This window comes from Suricata suricatta, chromosome 1 (assembly GCF_006229205.1).
Source record: "Suricata suricatta isolate VVHF042 chromosome 1, meerkat_22Aug2017_6uvM2_HiC, whole genome shotgun sequence".
NCBI classification, from domain to species: Eukaryota; Metazoa; Chordata; class Mammalia; order Carnivora; family Herpestidae; genus Suricata; species Suricata suricatta.
In genome coordinates, this window is record NC_043700.1 from 42053582 (window position 1) to 42076521 (window position 22940).

A 22940-nucleotide genomic window follows, 5' to 3' on the forward strand; every position below is an offset into this window, starting at 1 on the left:
TGACTTCCTTAGGGTGAAGGAACAGATTCTGCCTGGGAAGCGTTAGGGTTCCAATGTTCTCAAAGGTTCAAAGAGCCTTGTGGGGTCTGCTCCATAAATGAGAAAAGAGAGTTGATTACAGGCAGACCCCAGGACCCCTGCTGGAGGGAAGCTGTTTATGACACAAAGTTTTTTTCCAGTAGAAGACAGGATCCAAAGTCAGGGACCCCGGATTCCACCGGCAAATGCTGGGTTTGCACATGCTGCGGGTGGGGTGCGGTGGGCACAGAACCCTGAACTTTCCTTGTGACATTGCACAGATCTTATAAATAGGGGGTATGCAGCCCGATGCACCTGAAGAAGACCCCAGGGTAGCAGCTCAGATAAATCCAGGATAGCAGCGATCTTTCAGGTGCAAACACTTGGGACTTGGATTCCATTTCACCCTGCTGGTCTCTAATGCTCTCACAGCTTAAGCAGAAAGATCACCCCAGGAGCTCTGAACTGTTATGAATCGGATTCATTTACCTGCTGAGAGGCAGCCATGATTTTGTAATTAAACACACAAATTTGGGAACCAAACAGCTGGGTTTCAAATCCTGGGTTCATCACTCGCCAATTGTGTGCTTTAGGTAAGTTGTTTAGCCCACCTGTGCCTCAGTTTACCTACCTGTAAGGCAGGGCTAATAACGATTATGAAGAGTAAATGAGTTAATATTTCTAAAGTGCTTAGAACAGTGTCTGGCACATGTCAGTGAATGCTAAATAAAACAAAATGATCCGGCAAAGACAGGGGATTGAAAAGATTTTCAATAAATGTCACTTCAGCTCACATACACGGATTCTCCCTCATGGCTGACTGCTGGCCTCAAAGGCAGGGACTCCTGAATGGGGCTGTAGGGGAGGGAGTGCACGAAGGGTTAAACCCCCAAGTGAACAGAAAAACAAGTTCCATCTGGTCCCTGGGACAAAGCGACAGCCTGCAAAGCCCCCAGCCCGGGCTCCTGCTCAAAGGACACATTGCTTTTTAAAATTCCAACTTGTGGCTGCCTCGATCTATAAATCAACCAGTTCTCCACACCCTAGAGCTCGGAACAGGATTCACAAATGGCAGCTAGACATTCATTCCGAGAATAGGCATGTGAAATGACTTTGCATGCAGGGTACCAGCCTCTCAGTTTCCTGGAGGCCCCAGGGCTAGTGCTTCGTCCCCCCTTCCGTTCAGGAGCTGCTCTCCAGGTGGCAAAAGGAAGGAAGGCAAGATAGCAAGTGGCCAAGGCTCAAGCTGGGATTGGGATTTTCTTTAGACACTCTATTTAAGGAAAATGTCCCCTGGCCTCAGTTATATCCCGATGTTTATCATCAACACAAAAAGAAGAATAAAGCCACTTGCTCTACCTCCCACACCACTGCTGGTGCCCCATCTTCAGATACCAGGCTGGGAGTGGGGCAAGGTAGATTCACAAGAACCACCAAATATTCCTGCATGGGGAACCCTATGCAGGGAAGCCGGACTCTTTGGTGGCTCCCCGCCATTGTACGCTCAGGGTACCCTATGCCCTGGCATCCTCTGCAGGACACCTGGAAGGGGACGGGGAGCCAGAATGAAACCCAGAGCCCTTCTTGGGGACTCTCACCTGAGGCAGGGCCACTCCATTTTTACCACCTCCCTGGACACATGCCCACACCCAGGGAATGCTGAATCCCGCCCTAGCACTAACCCTGCAGAGCACAGAAGTAATTCACAAAAAGTTGGGCAATTCAAAGTTACAGTTTCCACAGCAACCAGCACTCAGACCATTTGGGTAGCTGAAGCTTTTCCTCTTAGCATTCACTCTTTTTCTCCTCAAATAGCTTTTTTTTCTTATTATTAAAGTAATACATGTTCATTGGAGAACATATGGAAATTACAGACAAGTGTAAAGGAAAAAATAAAAATCACCCTTAATCCCACCACTTGAGGTGATCCAATGTCAACATTTTGATGTATTCTCCATTCGTCTAGGGTTTTTTTCCATGCATAAAAGGATATAATTCTTGAAAATTGGGACTCTAGTGAAATTACTGTTTTATCATTTGGTTTCTTCCACTTAAAAATATATTGTGAGATTTCCCAATAGCCTTAAATATTCTTTGAGAATATGACTTTTAATGACTTCATGGTACTCTTTCTTATGGATGGAACATATCCTATTTAACAAATCTATTGTTGAACATTTAGGTGGTTTTCCTTTTTCCTTTTGCTATTTTAAATAATACTACAATGAACAGCCTTTTACATAAATTTGTGTGTATGTCTCTGATTAAGTAAGCAGATTAGAATAAATTCATAGAAGTAAGATACTGTTCAAACCCAATGAAGATGCTAATGACTTTAATACGCATTATAAAATCACCCTCTGGAAAGATTGAAGCAATTTATACTTCTACCTGTAATGTACACTCTTATTTAAAAAAGAAAAATAAAACAAAAACAAAAATACCCCCAAACTTCAAATTTGGTTGGCTTTAAATGAAGTCTACTATTTATAAAAATAATATTTCCTTTAATTGAAGCATTCCCCCCTATATTTTTAATGAATTTTCTTATTTCTATAGTCGCCTGCTACCATCCTTTGCCCTCTATTCCTATGAGGTATTTATCTTTTCCTCATTGATTTATAAGAGCTCCTTATGCAGAAAGATAATAATCCTTTGCCATATTTGGGGCACATATGTTCTCTCAGTTTGTCATTGGATTTTTATTTTGTTTACAGCATTTTTAAAGTGTAGAAGTTTCAAATATTGTTGTAACTCACATCCCTCCTTCTCTTCCTTTATGATTTTGTCATTTGATTTTTATGCTTCGCCAGACCTCCTCCACTCTGAGATCGGATTCATATTTACCTATCGGTTGCTTTTCCAGTTATTTTATGGCTGTGTGGTTTGGGTTTTACATTGACCGCTCTAAACCCCATAGGTTTCACGCAGAGGTGGGGTTCTGAATTTGCTTGTCTCATGGTCCTAAGGCTGGAGTTGGGTCAGAGATGGTTGCCAGGGAGACACAGGAATTGACTTGTCTGCCACTCTGGCCTTTCAGGAGCTCTCTGCCTGGCAGACACCTTTCCGTGGGGCCCCAGGGTTTTTGCTGGTGAATGGGAGAAATGAACAGGGAGAGGGAAATAGCTGTTCCACGATTACACACTGAGAAAGGTGCGCCTCACGTGGCTCTGTTTCCCATCTGAGATGGGGGTGTGGAGGACGGGGAGTGCCAGATGTAGGAAGAGCTGGTGAGCAGCTCCAGCCTTAGCATGTGAAAAATCAAGAGACTGGATTCCAAACCTGAAACTAACCATCACTCTACTTGCAAGATGAGGAGCGAGAGGCAGTTTTGCTGGCATTGCATGTCATTGAATACCAAGTTGTCATGAAGAGGGACAGAGGGAAGCAGGAGCCTGGGACTTCAGCTCCCCAGAGATACAGACTGTATCTTCTGTCTGGCACCTCAAGGGCCTAAGAGTTAGTTAAGTACCAGGCGGAATGGTGTCATCCTAAGCAAGAGGGTGGTTGCCTCCAGTCAGCATCTGGGAAGGTGCCACTGCAGACTGCCCCCTCAGTCCAGCCCCAGGTGGTACTGCCTTCTGTCGTCCTATTCCAATCCAGCCTCCAAAACTTTTCACTGAGGGTCTTTGCTCAGTTTCTGAAGTCAACTCTGCATGTGGGAACAAGAGCTGCATGTGCAACTCTGCAAGGGGTTTGTTCATCCCTTCCACAGGTTTACTGAGTGTCCACTATCTGTAGAGTCCTGTGTCCAGCCTTGTAGATCTATTCCCCTTCAACCAGGATCAAGGTATTTCCCTTCCATCTATCTCCCTCTCCATTTTCGCTCCTTAGAACCCTTTAAAAAAAAAACCTGCAACCCTCTATCTTGAATTTCACATCCTCCAGCTGCTACCTTGCCATGGCTGTCATGTTCCAGGCTGCACCAGTTACCTGGACACTGGGGAAGATCATAACCACTACCATTAATTGAATGCTCCCTGTGTCAGCACTGAAGGCTGTGAATACATGATCTCTCATAACCTTTATCCAATAACTTTCATTCAACAAATATTAAGCGCCTATCATGTGAAAGAGACTCTGCTAATGCCCAGAATAGACCTGTGAATAAGCCAAAGATTCCTGTCTTCATGAAGCTTATATCCTAGCTGTGGGGTAGGGATGGGAATAGACAAAACAAACAAACACAATAAATGAAGAAAGTATATGCAGGCTGGAAGGTGATAAATATGATAGAAAGAAGTGGGGAGGGATTAGGGAGCCCAGGAGCACCCAGGCTGGGAGATAGGAAGGCCTCCTTGAGAAGAGGACCTTGAAGCAGAGATGTGAAGGTGAGGATGTGTGCCATAGACATATGAGGGGAAAGGCCTTAAGACATGCCTGTTATGGTCAAGAAACAAAAAGGCCAGGTGAAGGCAAAAAATGGTAGGAACTGAGGTCAGAGAGGAGGAAATGGGCCAGGTTCTAGGGTTCTGTAAGCCATTGTGAGCACTGTGGCTCCTACTCAGGTGAACTGGGGAGAAATGGAAGATTTTTAAGCAGAGGAGTAAACTGATGTGACCTGCAGACTAATTTAATATTTTATTTTATTTTTTGTGACCTGCAGCTTTAAAGGCTCATCCTGGCTGCTGTACTGAGAATACATTGGGGGTCTGGGGCAGGCATGGTGGCCAAGAGACCAGTGAGGTGGCTGTTGTGATGACTCAGGGAGAGAGAGTGTGGCCCTGTAGGGTGTTAATAGTGGCGAAGGGGAGAAGTGGTCAGCTTATGGAGAGAATCTAGAAGCAAAGCCAAGAGAGGCTCCTGGTGGGCTGGATGTCTAAAGGGAGAGCAGTTATCACTCCAAGATGCCCAGGCAACACCCCTGGAATTCTGAGCTGCTCTTTGTGGAGATAGCAAAGAGCAGGTTAAGCAGGTTTGAGGGAGGGTAGACAGTGGGCACTTGGGGTTGGATACGTTGTGTTTGAGAAGTCTGTGAGATACCGTAGCGACCACGTGAGTAGAATGTCATAGGGATGACATTTAAAGTCATGACCTTGGGTGAGACCATAAGGGAGAGAGTGTAGAAAAAGATGAGAAGCCCAAACACTGAGGGATGGGATATCCGAGGAGGGGCAGCCAGCAAAGGAGACTGAGAAGTGAAGAACCATGAAGGGAGAAGGCAAATCCAGAGAGTATGGGTCCCAGCAGGGGGTTGGAAGTGAGGAGGAGGAAGTGACCAACTGGGTCAAGTGCTTCTGGAGAGGATTAGGATTGAGAATTGGCCACTGGGTCTTAACCAGAATGGATATTCTACCCTTTTCATGGTGAGGATAAAGAATCTTAGAGAGAAGACCCAAGGTCAGAGGTAGGAGCAGCAGAGTTGGATATAAGACAAGGTCTGTGCAAAGCCCAGCCTGGCTGCTTCTCACCAACCCCTCAGACTCGGAGTGTTCTCCAAGTGCTCTCTAAACCAAAGGAATGGCTCTGACACCCATGGATTCTCATTCCCAATGGACTATTCACACTCACGAAGTTGCATAGTCCTTGAAGGTCAGGGAAAACTGGGGATGAACAGAGGACCACCAGCACAACTGTAAAAATCGTTTTAATGCCGAGTGGAATGTGCAGGGATTCTCAGAGTAAGCGGGTAGACCCGGCCCTGCTTTCCTTCCAACTGTCTATTTCATCCACCTGATTAGGGCCTGGCCCCTGAGGGCATCTCAAGTTAGTGGCCCCCAGTTTAATGAATTCAAGTCCAGGGATATATGTATTTGAATAGAAAGGCATTCCCACAACCACTTGGCAAAGGGAGAGATGGGGCAAGGGGTGCAGAGGTGTGCACATCCAACCCAAATCCAGGATGCTCTGTGTCTCCATTACTGGGTAGGTCTCAACTGTCTGACCGCCCGGGGCAATGCCTTCCTGGCCAGAGAGCGGGCTCTCCTTGCCTGGGGCAGGATGACAGTCACTGATCTCCCTCTGGTGTCAGCTCTTCCAACTGCAGCCCCTGGAGACAGCAGGAGGCTATCTATGCCTGGAGAGCCGTGCCTAGGAGCCCTTCTCACTTCCCCCGTCTGGACCTCATCTGCCTCTGCCCGAGGCAGGTCTGGTGCTCTAGGCCACAGGCATGAGCCCTCTGCATCCCGATTGCAATGGAAAGAAGTAGGACATGGAAATCAGGATGTCTGATGGCTCACCCTGGATCTCCCTTGGGTTAGCAGTACATCCCAGGAGACCAGGAAGAACCCAAGGGTCTCTGATTTGTGCACACTCCTGCACACCCCCCCGGCCCCACCCCCTCTCTCCCTCTGCTAAGTCATTTGATATTTCAAGGCCCATTTGGAAAGGGAGGCGATGGAACAAGAGGAGCTACTACCTACTCCTTCCCCGCTTGGCTTAGGCGCTGGTTTCTTCCCCAGACCTGGAGCTGGGTGGCTGCAGTAGCAGCTGGGAAATACCTTAGGGCATTTGGGGCGTATTACAGGTTGCCTGCTTCTCTCAGGGGGGATGAGCTTTGGAGCCCATACAGCCCTGAGTTCAAATCCTGACTCTGTCACTCATGAGCTCTGGAACCTTCCTGTGTCTCCATTTCCTGACCTGTAAAATGAAGGTAATCATCCCTACTGTGCTAGGTGGCTATAGGGCTTTAGTGCCACAATGCTCATGGAGCACTTAGCACAGCACCTGACCACGCGGGAGATGGTCAGTAAATGTGGCCACGCAGTAAGTGCTTGGGGCCAATAGGGATGCAGGGGGTGCAGGAAAGAAGAGGACAGTATACAAGCCAGGGATCTGAGTCAGAGCTTTATCACTCCACTTAACACATCCGTGCACTAAGGGCAAGCTAACATCCACAAGGCTTTGAGGAGACTCAAATGGGGTGTGAGGGAACGAGTAGAAGGATGCTGGGCTCTGAGGCTGAACATCTGCCTTCTCCGGATAACCCTGGGCCAAGGATCCCCAATATGGGCAGAGATACCTGCCTGGCCCACCTCGGGACTGATCAGAGATAAGAGCTGTCATGACAAGGACAAGTGCTTTGAACATTCAGCACTTACACTCTTGTTACCAAGAGACACCCCCACCCTGTCCCCTGCCGGCACACTGTACTTAGCTCCATATCATAGCACAGATCTCACTGCACAAAAGCTGCCTACTTCTTGCCATCCCCAAGCATACAAAGGTCTCTGCTGTCAGGGAGTTTACATTCTAGTTAAAGAGACAGACAAGAAACCGAATGGTGGGAACACCCAAGTTGACGGCAGGGGCAGAAGTGAGGGGATCCTGCCCACTCCAAATTCCCAGTAGAAGCACCAAGTTGAGGGGAGCACAATTCCTAAAAGGGAAGCTAAGTCACAGGAAAACTAGCCACTGGCTTGGGCAAAGATGGACGGTGTGATTACCAAACCCTTGTATGGTAAAGAAGGTGCTGGGCTTGCAGTCAGGAGGCCCAAATGGGAGATTAGGTTCTCTGTTCATCCAAAAAAGACTTCACACCATAGGATTCAAACTATGACATTCTTGAAAAGGCAAAAACTATGCAGACAGCAAAAAGATCAGTAGTTGGTTGGGAGATAAGGAGGCAGAGCACAGAGGATTTTTAGAACAGTGAAACCACTCTGTATGATACTAAATAATGGACACATGTCATTAGACATCTGTCCACACCTCTACTATGTACAACACCAGGAGGGAACCCTAAAGTAAACTCTGGATTCTGGGCGATGATGACATGTAGGTTCATCCGCTGTAACAAATGTACCACTCTGGGGGGCGGGGGGGGGGGATGTTAATAGTGAATAGTGAAGGATGGCTGTGCAGGGGTCTAGGGGCATACAGGAAATCTGTACTTTCCCCTCAATTTTGCTGTGAACCTAAAACTGTCCAGCTTTGAGGGTGCATTGGTAAGAGAGTGAGATACCTCAAAGTCCACAGGGCATGGTGACCGCCTCTGCTGGCCCCCCAGCGGTAGCCTTAGGCCCACGCCCAATGGGAGGGGACTTCATCCTGGCAGCTGTTTCATCCAGCCGAAGGTCTTCCATTTCCTTCCCTCCCCCGGACCCCAAGTCTGCAAGTATTAGTAAATAACATCATCACACATTCCAATATCCTTAAAACCCTTCTCTGACCTCCTCTTTAGGCCACTGTCTTTTCTCTCCAGTGAGAGCAGTCATTGTACCTTCAAAATTCAAGTATCTGTCTCTCCAAATGGCTCCAACCAGGGCCAGGCAGCTATTTTAGAATCCAAGAAGTCTCTGCTTACACCCTCAATGGTCAGCTCTGAACAGATCCCACACACGCTAAGAGCCCCACACAGACACTTGATGAATGACCTTCTTTTTTTTTTTTAAACCAGGATGCAAATCCAGTGAACTGTCCTTTCAGATCCCACATGCCCCCTCAGAGGTGGGGCCCACACAGTTGTTTTTTTGTTTTCGTTTTTCAAAGAAACATTATTTGATCTGAAAAACATCTGGAACCTGTTTCCCCACACTTGGCTGGAAGCTTTCAGCCGACATCAGATGCCCAAACGCTGAGCAAACACCCTGTTTGCCTGTGCTTGGAGGAGCACCCCGGGGGGTTGGGACAGGCAGATTGATTAAAAAGCTCAGGAGGGTCAGGTTCAGGTCTGACCATAGGTTCTGCAACCCCGGAGCGGCAAAAGGTGTGTATTGGGGGTGGAGGTGGGGGGGGTTAAAGAGGACTGGAAATAAAGATCAAGGCCAAGAAGCTTCCTAATGAAGCCACCCAGATGCAAAATAACGCCACACGAGCGCCTCCGAGTTCATTCTTACAACTGAGAACCGTTCACAGTCTTCCTTTCAGGAGGTGCTTGTCGTGGGCAGGGCTGGGATGCGTTTTTGCTCGTGTGCCTGGCTCCTGTAACCGAGTCCCGCGCAGGGGCAGAGAGGAGGTCCCCACAAGGACCCACCCCAGCGAGCGGAGGCGTGAGTGGCACCCCGAATCTCACGTGCACATCGGAGGCGCCGTCGGGCATTTTCACCACGACCATCTCTGCCACAAACATCTTTGCTGCATAAGCAGTGGCCGTAAGGCAGTTTTGCCGTAAAAGATGGTGAAAAGGAGCTGGCTGACAGTTTGGTGACAGTTTGGTTTCATTGCTCCGTTTTATACTATATAACCTTAGCCCTCACGGCCTCTGAGCCTCAAACCCACACAGGCCTCCTTCCATACCTCCTACTCTTCAGACTACAAATCTGTTCCTTACAGTGACAACTGGTATTATTTGCTAAGCTTATGTCACATGTTAGGCATTGGGTTAGGGTTGCAGGTTGTGAAGTCTCCCCTAAATCATCACTCAGTGAATTGCTGAACCCCTCACCTTGTCCGGTATTTACTGTCTACTCCCAGGCCTCTGTTCTAGAACTCTTATCGCCATCCTCAAGAGCAGTGTGAGGGAATTTGCCAGATCCATATGGCTCTCCCCAGCCTGGCCCTGTGGCTGCTTCCCCTGGAGTCTGAGCCTGGCAGCCACCCCTTTCCATTCCTGCCTCTCTGACCCCGCCCCTGACCTCTGTCTGGAATGCCCACAACGTGCACTTTCTTACCTTCACACCTGAAGCCCTTCTGGCCTCCAGATAGCATCTCACCTCTGTGTGAGGGGCTCTGCTGCCTGTGCTCCAGCTCACAGGTCCCGCAGTGGGGGGCGGGGGGGGGACCCCTCCCCCCTCCTGGGGCACAGTGAGCATACCTTTCTCTCCACCTCTTCCTGCTCACCTGCGTGCTGAGGCCTGGGGCCTCGGAAGCTTCTGCTGTGGTTCCCACTCTTGACCTCAGAGGGACTTGGATATCTCATTCTCTTTATTTGACCTCCGCCTTCCCTGTGGTTCTCCTTCTCAGATGTGAACTTCTCCAATGGGCCCATTATCTCCAATTTCTGCTGTTTGGGAGTATTGCCCTTTCCATTGGCTCCTTCCCACCAGCATTTAAATAACTCAAGTGCCCCTTGTCTCCCTGAAAACTTCCGGTATGTGTGGCCCACACCACCATGTCCTCTCCTTGCTCAGTCCTCCCTCCCTGCCAGGACTCCCCAGTAGTTGGCTGGGTTAGGTCAGATATCCTTTTTCCGTTGCCTGTCTGACCTGACCTCTGCAGGCTGACTGTAGTTGACCACTCCATGTCCTCTCCCGAGTGAGTCCCACCACCTCAAAGATTCCACCCCTCGCCCCCTGACACTGAGGACCCAAATCTAGACCCCAGTCCTGCTTTCACTTCCCAGCGGGCTCAGCAGGCAGCTGCCTCTGGGTGCACACAGGGTCCTCAGATTCAGCATCTGCAGAGTTGCTGCCACTGGCCTGTGTCCCTGTAGATCTAGTTCTTCTCTTGTGTCCCTCGGTGGAAGCCATAATAATGGGACAGTGCCCTACCACACCTGTCATCCTGGTAATTATTAACCACACTTCCCCTCACTCCCTAGAGCGTCTTGTTTTGGAAGATGAGTTATATGCTGAGTCTCACCCTTGCTCACCTGCCTGGCCATCACAGAAACCCAAGGGTCACACCAACCCTCCCTCCGTCGGGATCCCTGCCCCTCCTCAGTCACCAAGCCCTATGGATTCCATTTCTTCATATCTCTCAAATCCATGCCACAGTTTATGCCGTCACTTACACTGAGTGCTTCAGCAGGGCGCTCTCCCTGCCTTCAACCTCCTCTTTCTTCCATTCTTCCACCTGCGCCACCAGACTGATTATCCTGAATTGCTAATCCGATCACGTTCACCAGCTCCTCCCCAGCCTGGCTGCAAGGTAAAATCCAGACTCCACACCAGGGCAAGCAGCGTCTGTGGCCCCTTCTGTAGTGGCCCTGTCCTCTCCTGAGTCTCCTCCCTCACCCTGCCATCTGGGGGCTCTCCTTCATGCCCTGCCTGTTCACTGTCTGAAGTTCAGCTCTGGGTACCTCCTCCTGGAGGCCTCCACCGACTGACTCAGCTTGGCTGCCCTGCCTGGTCCTCGTGGTAACTGCAGCTCATCTACTATGACTCTGTCTGTCTCCCAACCTAGGCTGGGAGCTCTTTGGTGGCGCCTTTTGTTTTTGACTTTGAGGCACTACCATGGTGCCTGTATGTTCCATTGATATTTGCCAAGTGAATCGCTTCGTATTCCTAAGACTGAATTGTGCCTGGCCGCCTGTATGTATGCGTGCTCCTTCTCTGCCCCTTCCTTCCCTGAAGGAGAGAATCTGCCCCATCCCTCATGGGTTGCTCTATGCAGCCTTCCTCTGAGTGTCAGGGGCCCCATGTCCCTCCTCCACTAATCATTTTGTGACCAGCAGCCCTATTTTTCTGCTCTGTGTGTAAAGAGAAGGATGGGAAGTGGACTAGTTAGCTCCAAGGTCTCTTGCAGCAAGGAGAGTCTGTGACTCTACCACATGTGTCCAGACTTGTGTGTGTACCTTGAGCTCATGAGGGTAAGGAGGTGGCCCCCAGGAGGCAGTAACACAGACCCTACAGGCCCAGGGTGGGGTAGCGCTATGCCTGCCCTGCCCGGTAGGAGGATACTCAGAGTTGCCTTCTTTCTGGGAAGGAGAGAGGAGCTGAGCCTGCCTGGAAACCTGAGGGACACCAGGACTCCTTGTTCCTTCTCTCTAATGCAGTGCACATTCCCCACTTAAAGGTAATTTCTTCACTTCAAAAGGATTCCAGCTGGTTAAATTCAAGGTGAAGAATAAGCTTCAGTCAAGAAGCTTCTCAGGGGCCTTTCAGTTTACATCATTTTGAGAAGGGATGCATTTTAAGACGCTTGCCTCTTAATGTTTGTCAAAGCACCAGGGGAGAAAGCGTCCTCTTATTTCAACACCTCTTTTAGCTCTTGAGGTTGTTGACACAGGGACCATCCATATTTCCCTGCACTACTTTGCCTTTTGGGGAACCCACTGGGTTTCTCTCCTGGCTCTCTTATTCCCAGCCCTGAGCCCACACCTACCCTGGGTGGAGGAGAGACTAGTATTAGCTTCAGCAGCTTTTCTTCAGGCTGCCCCAGACACCCAGCAGCTTAAAAGCCAATCCATGGGGCTCACACATCTTACAGTTCACACTCCAGGAGGTATCCTTCCAGCGGCCATTCATTCATTCACTCACTCACCTCTTCAGTCAACATGGGGTCTGCAATGCTGGTAGGGGCTGTGGGTGGTCTTGCTTTCCTAGAGCTTATAAACTGGTCAAGGCTATGGGAGATATGAACAAGCAATCACAATACATGACAGAAGGAAGTAAACGCTAGGTCTGGTGGGTGGGGGGCATTTAAAAAGCTCAAAGAGGGGCATCTGGGTGGGTCACTAGGTTAAGCGTATGACTTTAGCTCAGATCATGATCTTGTGGTTCATGGGTTTGAGCCCCACACTGGGGTCTGTGCTGACAGCTCGGAGCCTAGAGCCTGCTTTGGATTCTGTGTCCCCTTCTCTGTCTCCCCACCCCCACCCCCGCTGTTCACACTTTGTCTCTCTTGCTCTCAAAAATAAATAAACATTAAAAAATTTCTAAAAGTTCACAGAAAGAAGACGCCAGCCAGGGATGAGGATAAGGCCAAGAGGGAGATAGTCAAGGAAGGCTTCTTAGAAGGAGCAGCATTTTGGTCCAGGCAGGGTGTCCCAGAATGCAGGGTCCAAATAAGGGAAGTGGCCGGAGAAAGGTGTGCAGGCAGGGAGACCCCTTGTAGGCACAGAGGCACTGTCCCAGGCCCCACACCACCTCTCCTTTCAGGGCCTCAGGGTCTGCTTGGGGATGGTGGCGGGGGGGGGGGGGGGCTCCCACAACATGTCCACTGGCAGCTGCTGCTTTGGTGGCATTGCTTTAATCACTTTGAAGCAAGGCACTATCCCCACATAACCAGTCACAACCTGCTTGCCCTTAGGTCCTGGGCCCAGAAGAAATGCCTTTAATTCTCTGCTTTGTCACTAAGAACTTGGCCTCCCCTGCCTGTCCTCTTGAGAGACCTTATTCCCAGAGAGCATCTGCTTCCTCTCCAACTGTTCTAGTTTCTCTCTCTCTAGAGGGATTTGTTCTCTCAACCCCTTAAGGGCAGCTCTAGCCATTATCTCATTTCTCACTATCCCTGGATTGTCTCTACCTCTTCACCACCACCCTCCTTAGCAAACACTGCTTTCTGTCCAGAGAAAGCTTCCATTCAGCAAGCCTCTTGCACCCCCAGACTTTGTCAGTGCCCCGGTGTCTCCGCCGAAAGCCCCTATCAGTGGTCTAGTGGTCGAACCTTTGGAATAGGCACGCCTGTGGTAACGCTCGGCTCTTCCAGCTCTCCACTTGCTTGGTTAATGCCTTTCATAGGAACTTCTCTTGTTTTTCTGACCCAATATGTTTTCCCCCTTCTGATAATTAGCACCTTGATTCTCCTTTGGGGGAACCATCCTCTTTTGCCCTCAGCTTTTGTAGATTTAATGGGGTTACCCAAGGTCATGTGATCTAAGCAGGAAAAATCCTGGGATTAAAAAAAAATTTTTTTAAACATTTATTTATTTTTGAGAGACACAGAGACAGAGCATGAGCAGGAGAGGGCAGAGAGAGAGGAAGACACAGAATCCAAAGACAGGTTTCAGACTCTGAGCTGTCAGCCCCGAGCCCGACATGGGGCTCGAACTCACGAACTGCAAGATCATGACCTGAGCTGAAGTCTGCTGCTTAGCCAACTGAGCCACCCAGGCCTCCCCAAATCCTGGAATTTTTCATGGTTGAAAAGTGCCAGTCTATTTTTACTGGGATTGATAAACTAGTAAAATAAATCTGAAGCTGATGGGGTTGTCTCTGCCACCACAAGGATACTCTATTTACACATAAAACCAGCATAGAAAAAAGTAGATAAAAGGGAAAAATAGACTTCTGGTGACATTGTTTGGACACCTGGATCCAGCCATGCCTGAAACTATTCCTAGAGTTTTCAGTTTGTAAACCAATAGTTAATCCCCTCTTTTGGCATAAGCCAGTTAGAGTTGGCTTTTGTCATTTACCACTAACAGTCTCAACTAAATAAATACTTCACTTGCAGACTTGATGAAAACTTTAAACGAAATAACACACAAATAGTATCCAGCATAAAGTGGGTACCACTCGATTAATGGGGTTTTTCATAACCCTGAATTGCTTTATCAAATGTCAGTTAAATCTCGCAGAAAAACCTCTAATTCTATAGTGGTAAAATATTACTTTTCCTTCCTTCGTTTCTACCCCTTTGACCAATTGTGTGTGTTTGTGTGTGTGAAATCTCTGCTCCCCTTGGCTTTCTTAACCACAGCCCGTGTCCTTCATAAGTCTCCAGGTTTTCTCTCCTGCCCCCGCCTCTGGACTGAGACAGGGTGGGAAATTTCATGATCTGGAGGGAGTGATGTCTTCTCTGCATTATATGCCCATACTCCGGGACAATGGATGTCAACTAAAGAGAATCAAATGCAGATTTCCCAAACTTGCTTCAAACCAAGTACACCAGATACTCAGAAAAGTCTGCACTGCCATCTAGTGGACATCTGCTATAACATCACATGGAATGGAGTCCTTTACCGCGACTCTCTCCTGGGACAGTCACTGGGCTGAGAAAATATGTGGTTCGATCTCATTACTTTTCAGTGGCAAAGTTAAGGACAAGTGAGTTAGTGATGAAGCCAAGCGTCTAGTCCCCATTGAGCAACATTATACTCTTCCCTACACGACTGGGTCCCTGCCTTGCAGCCCTCCATCTCCTGTTCCGAGTGTTAGAATCACAGGGGCCTATGTCTCTCTCCTTTGCTTCTCCCACGTGACCACTGGTGTGCCCCAGGCCAGAGGTCTCCACAGGAGGAGGGCTGACATGTGCATGTGTGCGCGTGCTTATGCATGCATGTTCATGCGTGTGAGGCTTGGGAGGGTTGAGGGAGAGGAGATACAGAAGGCCTCCTCATTCCTTGCTTGCTTAGCCTCCCAGAGGAAAGGATGTTTGTCATTGGTCACAAACACAATGGCCTGTCAAAGCTTCACGTTCTCAGTCTTATAAATTGTGAGACACATCACAGTCTACTGGTTCCCTGATAGTGAACACAATTCAAGAAAGAGAGAAACATCTGAGTAAACCTGCGGATTCCCTCACCCCAGAACTTGTTATTTTGTTGTGTTTGTACTCACTGCTGTCCAGCCTGGACCCACAGAGAGAAGAGCCGGCAGTGGCCTCTCCCTGCCACAGTGCACAGAGCGGACCAGAAGGCTGTGCATATGGTGTGCATGTGGTCACATCCTGACCGTGCCCTTCCGTCTCCACCCATCTGTGGCCTGGTTCCTGGACACATCACAGTCCCTTTAAGTAGGCTGATATTGGCATCTCCTTCTAAAACACGGCAGACAAAGCAAGCTCGCCATCCTCTCCTGACACTGTGGGGGTTCACTGTAACCCATGAGTCAAGGAAGAAAGAAACAGCAACTGGAACACTGGAGCAGCTCCCCCAGGACATGGTCTGGCCAGTAGGAGCAGGAGCCACAGTTCCCAGGCTTACTACATCCCCAAACGAAGTGAAGCTTCCAGAACAAGGATAGTACTGTGGCTCCTGGGTGGCTCAGTCGGTTGAGCATCTGGCTTCGGCTCAGGTCATGATCTCACGGTTCGTGGGTTCGAGCCCTGCATTGGGCTCTGTGCTGACAGCTAGCTCAGAGCCTGGAGCCTGCTTTGGATTCTGTGTCTCCCTCTCTCTCTGACCCTTCCCTGTTCATGCTGTCTCTCTCTCAAAAATAAATAAAAACATTAAAAAAAAAAGAACAAGATAGTACTAACCATTATTTCCTAGTGGAAAGAACAGTTATTTCCATTTCCTAAAAGTGCTTCAATCTTCTATTTCAGACAAGTTTGAGCAAACACAACAAGGGAGTCAAGGTGCACTGCTCTGCTTGTTTAGCTCCCTGAGAAGCACTTCCCATTGCCAGTTAGCTCCTTCCCATTCAGACTGTTCTGAAAGCCCAGCCACCTCACACCTTGAGAACGGACTTCCTATACTCCCTCTCTCCTCCTTTTCCCTGTTGACTTCAAAACACACATCAGCTGGCCTCCACATACACTGAGGAGACAGGCTTTGGGGCTCAGGGCTGTAGGAGTAGGAAAAGACCAGGGCAGAGCTGCCCCAGAGTCCCACTAAGGCTTCCGGTCTTTAGCTCTCCAAACCACCCCAACCCTCCCCCAAGGACATGGGGCTGCTCTGAGGCAGGCACATGGTATGGCATCAGCCACCTGGTACCACCAGACCCAACCCAGATGGCTTTGCTTCAAGTGATGTAAATGAGCGAGCTCAGAGGGAAACCAAGACCCACAGCCCTCCTCCTCCAGGCCAGGTTTGCTCACTCACCTCCAAGGCCCCAGGGAACTTGACTATGGGCGCATCCCAGTGGGTGATCTTCTGTCTGTAGTTGTTGCAATCAGGAACAAACATGCAGCCAATGTTCCCCAGTTCGGGGTAGGAAACTTCAAGGCCCCTGTGGAAAGAGGGGATGGTCAGCCCAGGTCAGACTTCTGGGGGAGTCTGGTGGGTTCAAAGCCTTCAGTCTGGCAGCACTGGAAATGTAAAGTCAAGTGGGATGGAACCCTAGACCTGCTACTAACTAGTTGTGGTCACTAACTGGTGTGACTGGTGTGACCTAAGAGTTACTTGACCTCTTGGGGACTCAGTGTCTTCACCTGTAAAATGGGGACACTGACAGTACCTACTTACAGTGTTGGTAGGAAGAGTAAAATAGGTGATTGATGTTTACAACAGAGCCAGCAAGTCACCAGTGGTCAGAGAGTGTTAACTCTCATCTGTATTTACTTCTCAAAAAAGAGCACAGCATCCTTAGATAACCCTGGTCTGTGTCTTTAAAGTAGGATTGAGCTTATAAGAACAATATTTGCACACTGTTTTTTGGGAATGTTCTCTTTAGCAAATTAGCACAGCCTTCTTCATGGGCACAGACTTCAACAATCCTACACAATCAAGAGCCTCTGCGTGTCTGCAAACCTCACCAGTAGTTAAATAATCCACATCTTTGGGTCAAGCGTTGCCCAGTAACCTAGGTTCCCCACCTACCATTCCCTGCACTTTCAAAATGCAAATATCTAGGGGAGTAAAATATCTGGTCACTAAGACAGTAGTATGAATACATTTACCTATTTTTTTCCCTGCGAAGAAAGCCTGAACAGCACGAATGCTCTGAGAATTGGGTTGACTGAAAGCGCTGATCCCATAACTTCACCAGGGTTCACCTTAAGAACTCACCTGTATCTGAACCTCAGGGATGTAAACCAGGCTATCAAATAGATATTTAAACACACACACACACACACACACACACACACACACACACACACACACTTGCCCTTCCTCTCTGTCCTTCCGTCATTTTATGTCACCAAGACCCAGGGTCTCTATAGGGTGTATTTGGTTAAGATGATTCACCTACAGAGAAGGGGTGAGTTCCTAGCCTTGCTGAAAGTCCAGCTTGGCTGAGCAGCTCCACAGTCTGCCAGTGGTCACCCAGAGCCGGCCATGATTCCCTTGCTGGGGGTGATGCCTGAAGGAGACCCAGGGAAAATATAATGGGGGAGTAGATCTGGAGGGGGATCCCCTGAGTTATGGCCCAGGGAGAAAGGCAAGGACTGCCTCCTAGTGGGAGCCCCGCATTCCCCTCCTGCCCCACCCTCCCAGTGGCTACCTTGGGCTCAGGCGGCCAGAGCCTGCAGCGGTGAGTGGACACAGGACACCACCACAGGACACAGCCCCGATGCCAGCCTCAGGCCGCTTAGCTGAACCTCCAGTTTGCTCAGCACACTTGTTTTCTTTTACCTCTTGGCAAGTCTACAGTAATTCCTTTTGGATGCCATGGTTTTAGTGGCTTTCAAACAAGCTTTACAGGATGGGTTTTCATTTTTCTTCCCAGCAACATTTTAAAGATGGGTCTGCTTCTACCACAGCTCCCCGCCACTACAGCTGGCGAGAACCAAGGCCAAGAGAGGGAGCGCTCCACTGGCAGAGAGATGGAGTTGGCACATAGCCCAGAAGTGAGGAAGGTCAAGGGGCAGGTGGGAGGGAAACAGAGGGACACAGACGCCTTCCCCAGGGGAAAAAATGGGTCTCCTTGTTTTATCCTGGTAGAATTGCTGCAAATATCTACATGGTTAAGCTAAATCAGCAAGTTGATGTTTGGTGAGTGGGCCTAGAGCGTAGCTGCCAGGGGACCAGGATTAGGTCCCTGGCCCCAGCCCCTGTCACCCTGTGGGGCGCTGCCAGCCCAGCATCTGAAAACTACATGTTGCTCTACACAGCAGGCCATGCCGGGGGGCCATGTGCAGGCCTCTGTTCTGTGCAGCAGTTTTACCAAGGCTTGGATCCAGACACAGAAGGCAAATTTATTCGGTTTGTGAGGGGCACAAAGTTGATTAATAACAATGATCAAATTGGTCATGATTAAAACTAACAGAGGATTGGAGGACCTGGGTGGCTCAGTTGGTTAAGTGTCTGACTTTGGCTCATGTCATGATCTCACAGTTCGTGAGTTCAAGCCCCGTGTCAGGCTTTGTGCTGACAGCTCAGAGCCTGGAGCCTGCTTCAGATTCTGTGTCTCCCTCTCTCTGCCCCTCCCCTACTTGCTCTCTCTCTCTCTCTCTCTCTCTCAATAATAAATAAACATTAAAAAAACTAACAGAGGACCACTTCAGCTTAAAGGAAGATCCAGACAGGCCTGAGATGAACTGAATCAAAAATCAAATTTAGGAAGAATACACCCGAGAACTTGTGTCGTCCTCTTGCAATGCCCTTCCTGCTTGTGGGGCCCTCACACGGGACACGTTCTGTCTCCATCTCTAGACTGGGGACATTTCCTGGTCAACTCCACAAGACCAAGGGGCACCTGAGAGGGCAGGGGCGGCAGGGGTCCCAGCGTGTCACTCTCACATTGCACGGGGGTGGCCGGAAGGGCACCATGGGCATCACTTTGTTTCCTACAACACCTTGAAGTGGCTGTTGTCATATTCTCATCTCCCAAAGGAGTAAATTGGGGCCCAAAGAAAGTTAAGGAACTAACACGGGTCTCATCATTGGTGAACTGCAGGGACAGGGATGTGGGTGTGGCAGGCTGCGAGCGTGACGTCCCCAGCCATCCCCACCTCCTGTCCTCCCACTCTAGTGGGACCCCCTCCCTTTGAGCGGGGGCTAGATTTGGTGACTTGATTCTAACAGAGCAGCAGCTCTTGAAGATGTCACTTTAAAGATTATGTTGTAAGGAGACTGTGGCTTCTCTCGCAGGCTCTGCCCCTCAGATCCTGGCTCGGCTATGTGGGAAACGTCTGTGGAGTTGTGAACAGCCCCACAGAGAGGCCACATGGCAAGGGCCTGAGGCCTGTCAACACTCACGTTAGCGAGCTCGGGAGCAAATCACCCCGCCCAGCCAGTCCACTCTGCAGATGAGGCCACGGCCCCGGGTGAGCCCGAGCTGCCCAGCGGGGCCCTGCCCGGAGCAATGCCCAGAGCAAATGGGAGACAACAAATGTGAGCAGCCGCCACATTTGGGGTGATTTGTGCTAAGGTGGAGAACTGCTCCGGCAGCTTGTCTGGCTTCCCCTGCACCGCAAGGCTTCCCCAGGGAGTCGCTCCGTTTCTCCAGGCTTCTGACCACACAGTGACCGAAGTCCCTTCAGCATTCTAAGAAGCAGATCAGAGAGAGACGCTCCCCAGCTGTACCTGTGGAAAGGGCTTGAAATTCCAGTGGCCTAAAAGCAAGATTGACAAACAGGCCCATTCACGTGAAGTCGCCTTCACAGAAGTCCAAGGGGGCTGGGTGGGTGCATGGTTCTCGGTGTCAAAGTGTGGGGTGCTGGCCTTGGAAAAGAGCAATGAGTCTGTTTCCAACTGATGCTCCCAGAAGTGGGGCCCAGAACCAGGGCCCCCCAAGGGGGAGCTGAGGATGGAGATGCTTAGAGGGGCTGCGGGTGGAGGCCGGCAGCTAACATCCCAACATCTGAAGGAGCATCAACAGGACGAGGAACTCGGGGCACCTGGGTGGCTCAGTCAGTTAAGATCCTCTCTCTCTCTCCCTCTCTCTCTCTGCCCCTCTATTAGTCTCTGTTAGACTCTATGTAATAATGAGAGGAATGGCTTCTTGGAGGGTGGGGGGATCTCTTGGCGAGGTCAGGAGCCTGAGCTGAGCAGGGTTCTTGGTGAGGCGGCCCTGGCGCGGGACGTCCTGGTCTCTCCTCAGGGGTCTGACATGTCCATAATGTGTTCTCAGTTAGTGATCTTCTACCAACAAAGATCTTCAGGGGTGATCAAGAGAACCCTCCCTTTCTGCAGTGACAGTTTATAATCAGGCATGTCCTGGCACACAACCTTAGTGTGGTAAGTATGTGTTTCTCAAGCTGGGGGTCCTCTGGTGGATTCCAGGGAGTCCTGACAGTACCTCCTGCAATGCACTGAGTTGCAGTTGCCTCTCCCCCCAAATTTATATGCCAAACCCCAGCCCGCTGTGTGATGGTATCGTGAGGTGGGGTGTCCAGAGGTGCCTGCCATTGCGTGAGGGGACAGCGGGAAGACGGCCATCTATGGATCAGGAAACAGGTTCTCACCAGCATGGAAACTGCTGACACCTTGATCTGGGACTTCCCAACCTCCAGGAGAAGAAGGAAATTTCTGCTGTTGATAAGGCACCCTGCCCAGGTATCTTGTTATAGTGGCTCAAGTGCACTGAGACGGCTCCCCTTTACACAAGTTTCAGAAGCTCCAGGCCCTGGATGACAGTCAGCAGCCGAAAGCGGGAGGGGAAAGAGCATTGAGTGTAAAGCCAGACCAAGGGGTCAGGGCTGGATCCAGGCTCTGCCCCTGGCCAGGTGTGTGAGCTCTGTGGACAGTTGTTTAACCTCGGGGGATTCCTCATCTGCAATATAACGATGGTGATACGTACCTGGCGGGGTTCGTGAGAACAGTGAAATAAGCTGGAGTCTGGGCGCCAGCAGAGCTCCTGGCTTTTAACGGGTGCCCCCAGAGCCCTCAGGCTGCCCTAGCACACAGGTCCCCAGGGCACCCGCGTGGGGGTGTCTTGCAGGGCAGAGCCTCAGGCAGCTGGGGCCCAGGCCATCAGCCCCCAGTGATCACATATGTGACCATTTTCTAAGGGTTCCGCAGTGAGGTGGGAAGCACAGAGGCACTCTGTAATGGGGCCTTACTGCGCCGGCCCAGCGGACCTCCCCGGCTCCGGGGGAACTCGGTCTTCTGCCCCAACGCAGTGAAATGGCTGCCGGTCCCCGGGAGGGCCCCACTCAGCCCGCAGTGCCCGCAGGACTGGAACCCACACTGAGAGGCAGCCACGTTCGCTCCTCCCGCTCAAAACTCCACCTGGAATTGTTTGCCCAGAGTTTTTAAAAGGTACTGATAAGAGCAGAACGTGTCATCTTTTGGGAGAGGGAGGGGTTTTAACAACCTAGCTTTTTCAGGGGAAACACGTATTTATCTTTCTAAAAGTTAACTTTGGTAAGAATTCAAGTGCGCACAAGGAGGCAGAGTAGGAAATGAGAGCTTTTCCCTCCTCTCTCACTTCTGATGGCTTCAGTGGGATGCCAGCCTCCTTGGTCACCAAACTGGCAGAGGGGTTGGCAGCAGAGTGGCCTGGGCAGCTCTCAGGATGAGTGAAGAGCCCGGGACAATTAAGACTGGATTTAAAAAAAATTTTTTTAATGTTTTATTTATTTTTGATACAGAGAGAGAGCATGAGAGGGGGAGGGGCAGAGAGAGAAGGAGACACAGAACCGGAAGCAGGCTCCAGGCTCTGAGCTGTTAGCACAGAGCCTGACTCAGGCAGGGCTCAAACCCACGAATGTGAGATCTGACCTGAGCGAAGTCAGAGGCTTAGCCGGCTGAGCCCCCCAGGTGCCCCAAGACTGGCTTTTCTAACGGGCAGTCAGAGGAGACAGTGGGACTCTGACGCAGGCAGGAGCAGCCACATTCCTTAAAAGGCCCACTTGCCCCACACTCCCTGTGCCTCCTTACTGAAAAGCAAACAGCCACCTCTCACACAGGGAGGGTCCAATCCCACACCCTCTGTGGACTGCCACTATTCTTTAAAATGCCACTTTGGGGTCGCCTGGGTGGCTCAGTTGGTCAAGTGTCTGACTTCAGCTCAGGTCATGATCTCAGGGTTCATGGGTTCAAGCCCCATATTGGGCTTGTGCTGATAGCTCAGAGCCTGGAGCCTGCTTTGGATTCTGTGTGTGTCTCTCTTTCTACCCCTCCCTACTCTCGTTCTCTCTTTCTAAAAAATAAATAAATGTTATAAAATAAAATAAAATGTTGGGGGGAAGGGAGCATTCTGGGCTGCAGGGAGGATGGTCTCTCTCGGGCGCCAGCAGGGAGGGTGAGGTCAGCCCCTCAGGTTTGGGGCGTCCCGGGGTATGAAGGGGAGCTGACCATATCTGTATATACCCTCTGGGTCTGGGAGACCACCGTCTGGAAGGCAGGAGCCTGTCTCCAGTTCTTTCCTTAATGCTGGCCTCGCTCGAGGTGGTCTCCAGGGCTCAGTGATTCCACGAAGGCCACTCGGGAGACAATGCTCCCTGGATCTGCAAACCCCCCTCCCTGAGATCTCCACCCCCATTTTGCCCTCCCCAGTTGCTTCCCGGGCCCCCACCCAGCCTTACTTGCAGAGGACAGCATCGGTGTCAGACAGGGCCTTGTACGTACACATGTCGCTGTCCTCGTCATCTCTGGCGACCACCATTGTGAGACCCAGGAACAGTGCTGCCGTGGCCAGCTTCATTGTCCAGCCCATGGATACCTGGAACAGAGGGACTTTTAGAGCTGTGGGGCCCTCTGCAGGGGGCGCCCTTCTCACCCTGTGGCCCCCACCCCAGGGGACCCACTTGGAGGAACAGAGACCTCTGGTAAGCAGAAGGAGAAGGGCGGGCAGCAGCCTGGGCTCCAGCAGCTAATCTGCCACCCG

The 22940-nt window shown here is 50.4% G+C and overlaps 1 protein-coding gene across 2 annotated transcripts in view; it reads right to left on the bottom strand.

Annotated features, from left to right (window-relative positions):
- Nucleotides 1–22940, bottom strand: part of PEBP4 (phosphatidylethanolamine binding protein 4) — a 209446-nt gene that overhangs the window by 174336 nt on the left and 12170 nt on the right. For both annotated transcript variants that reach the window (XM_029937600.1, XM_029937609.1), the window contains exons 2-3: nt 22639–22775; nt 16328–16454 (exon numbers count right to left, since the gene is read on the bottom strand). In XM_029937600.1, the coding sequence (XP_029793460.1) occupies nt 16328–16454; nt 22639–22775 (264 nt within the window). The remainder of the gene's footprint in view (nt 1–16327; nt 16455–22638; nt 22776–22940) is intronic.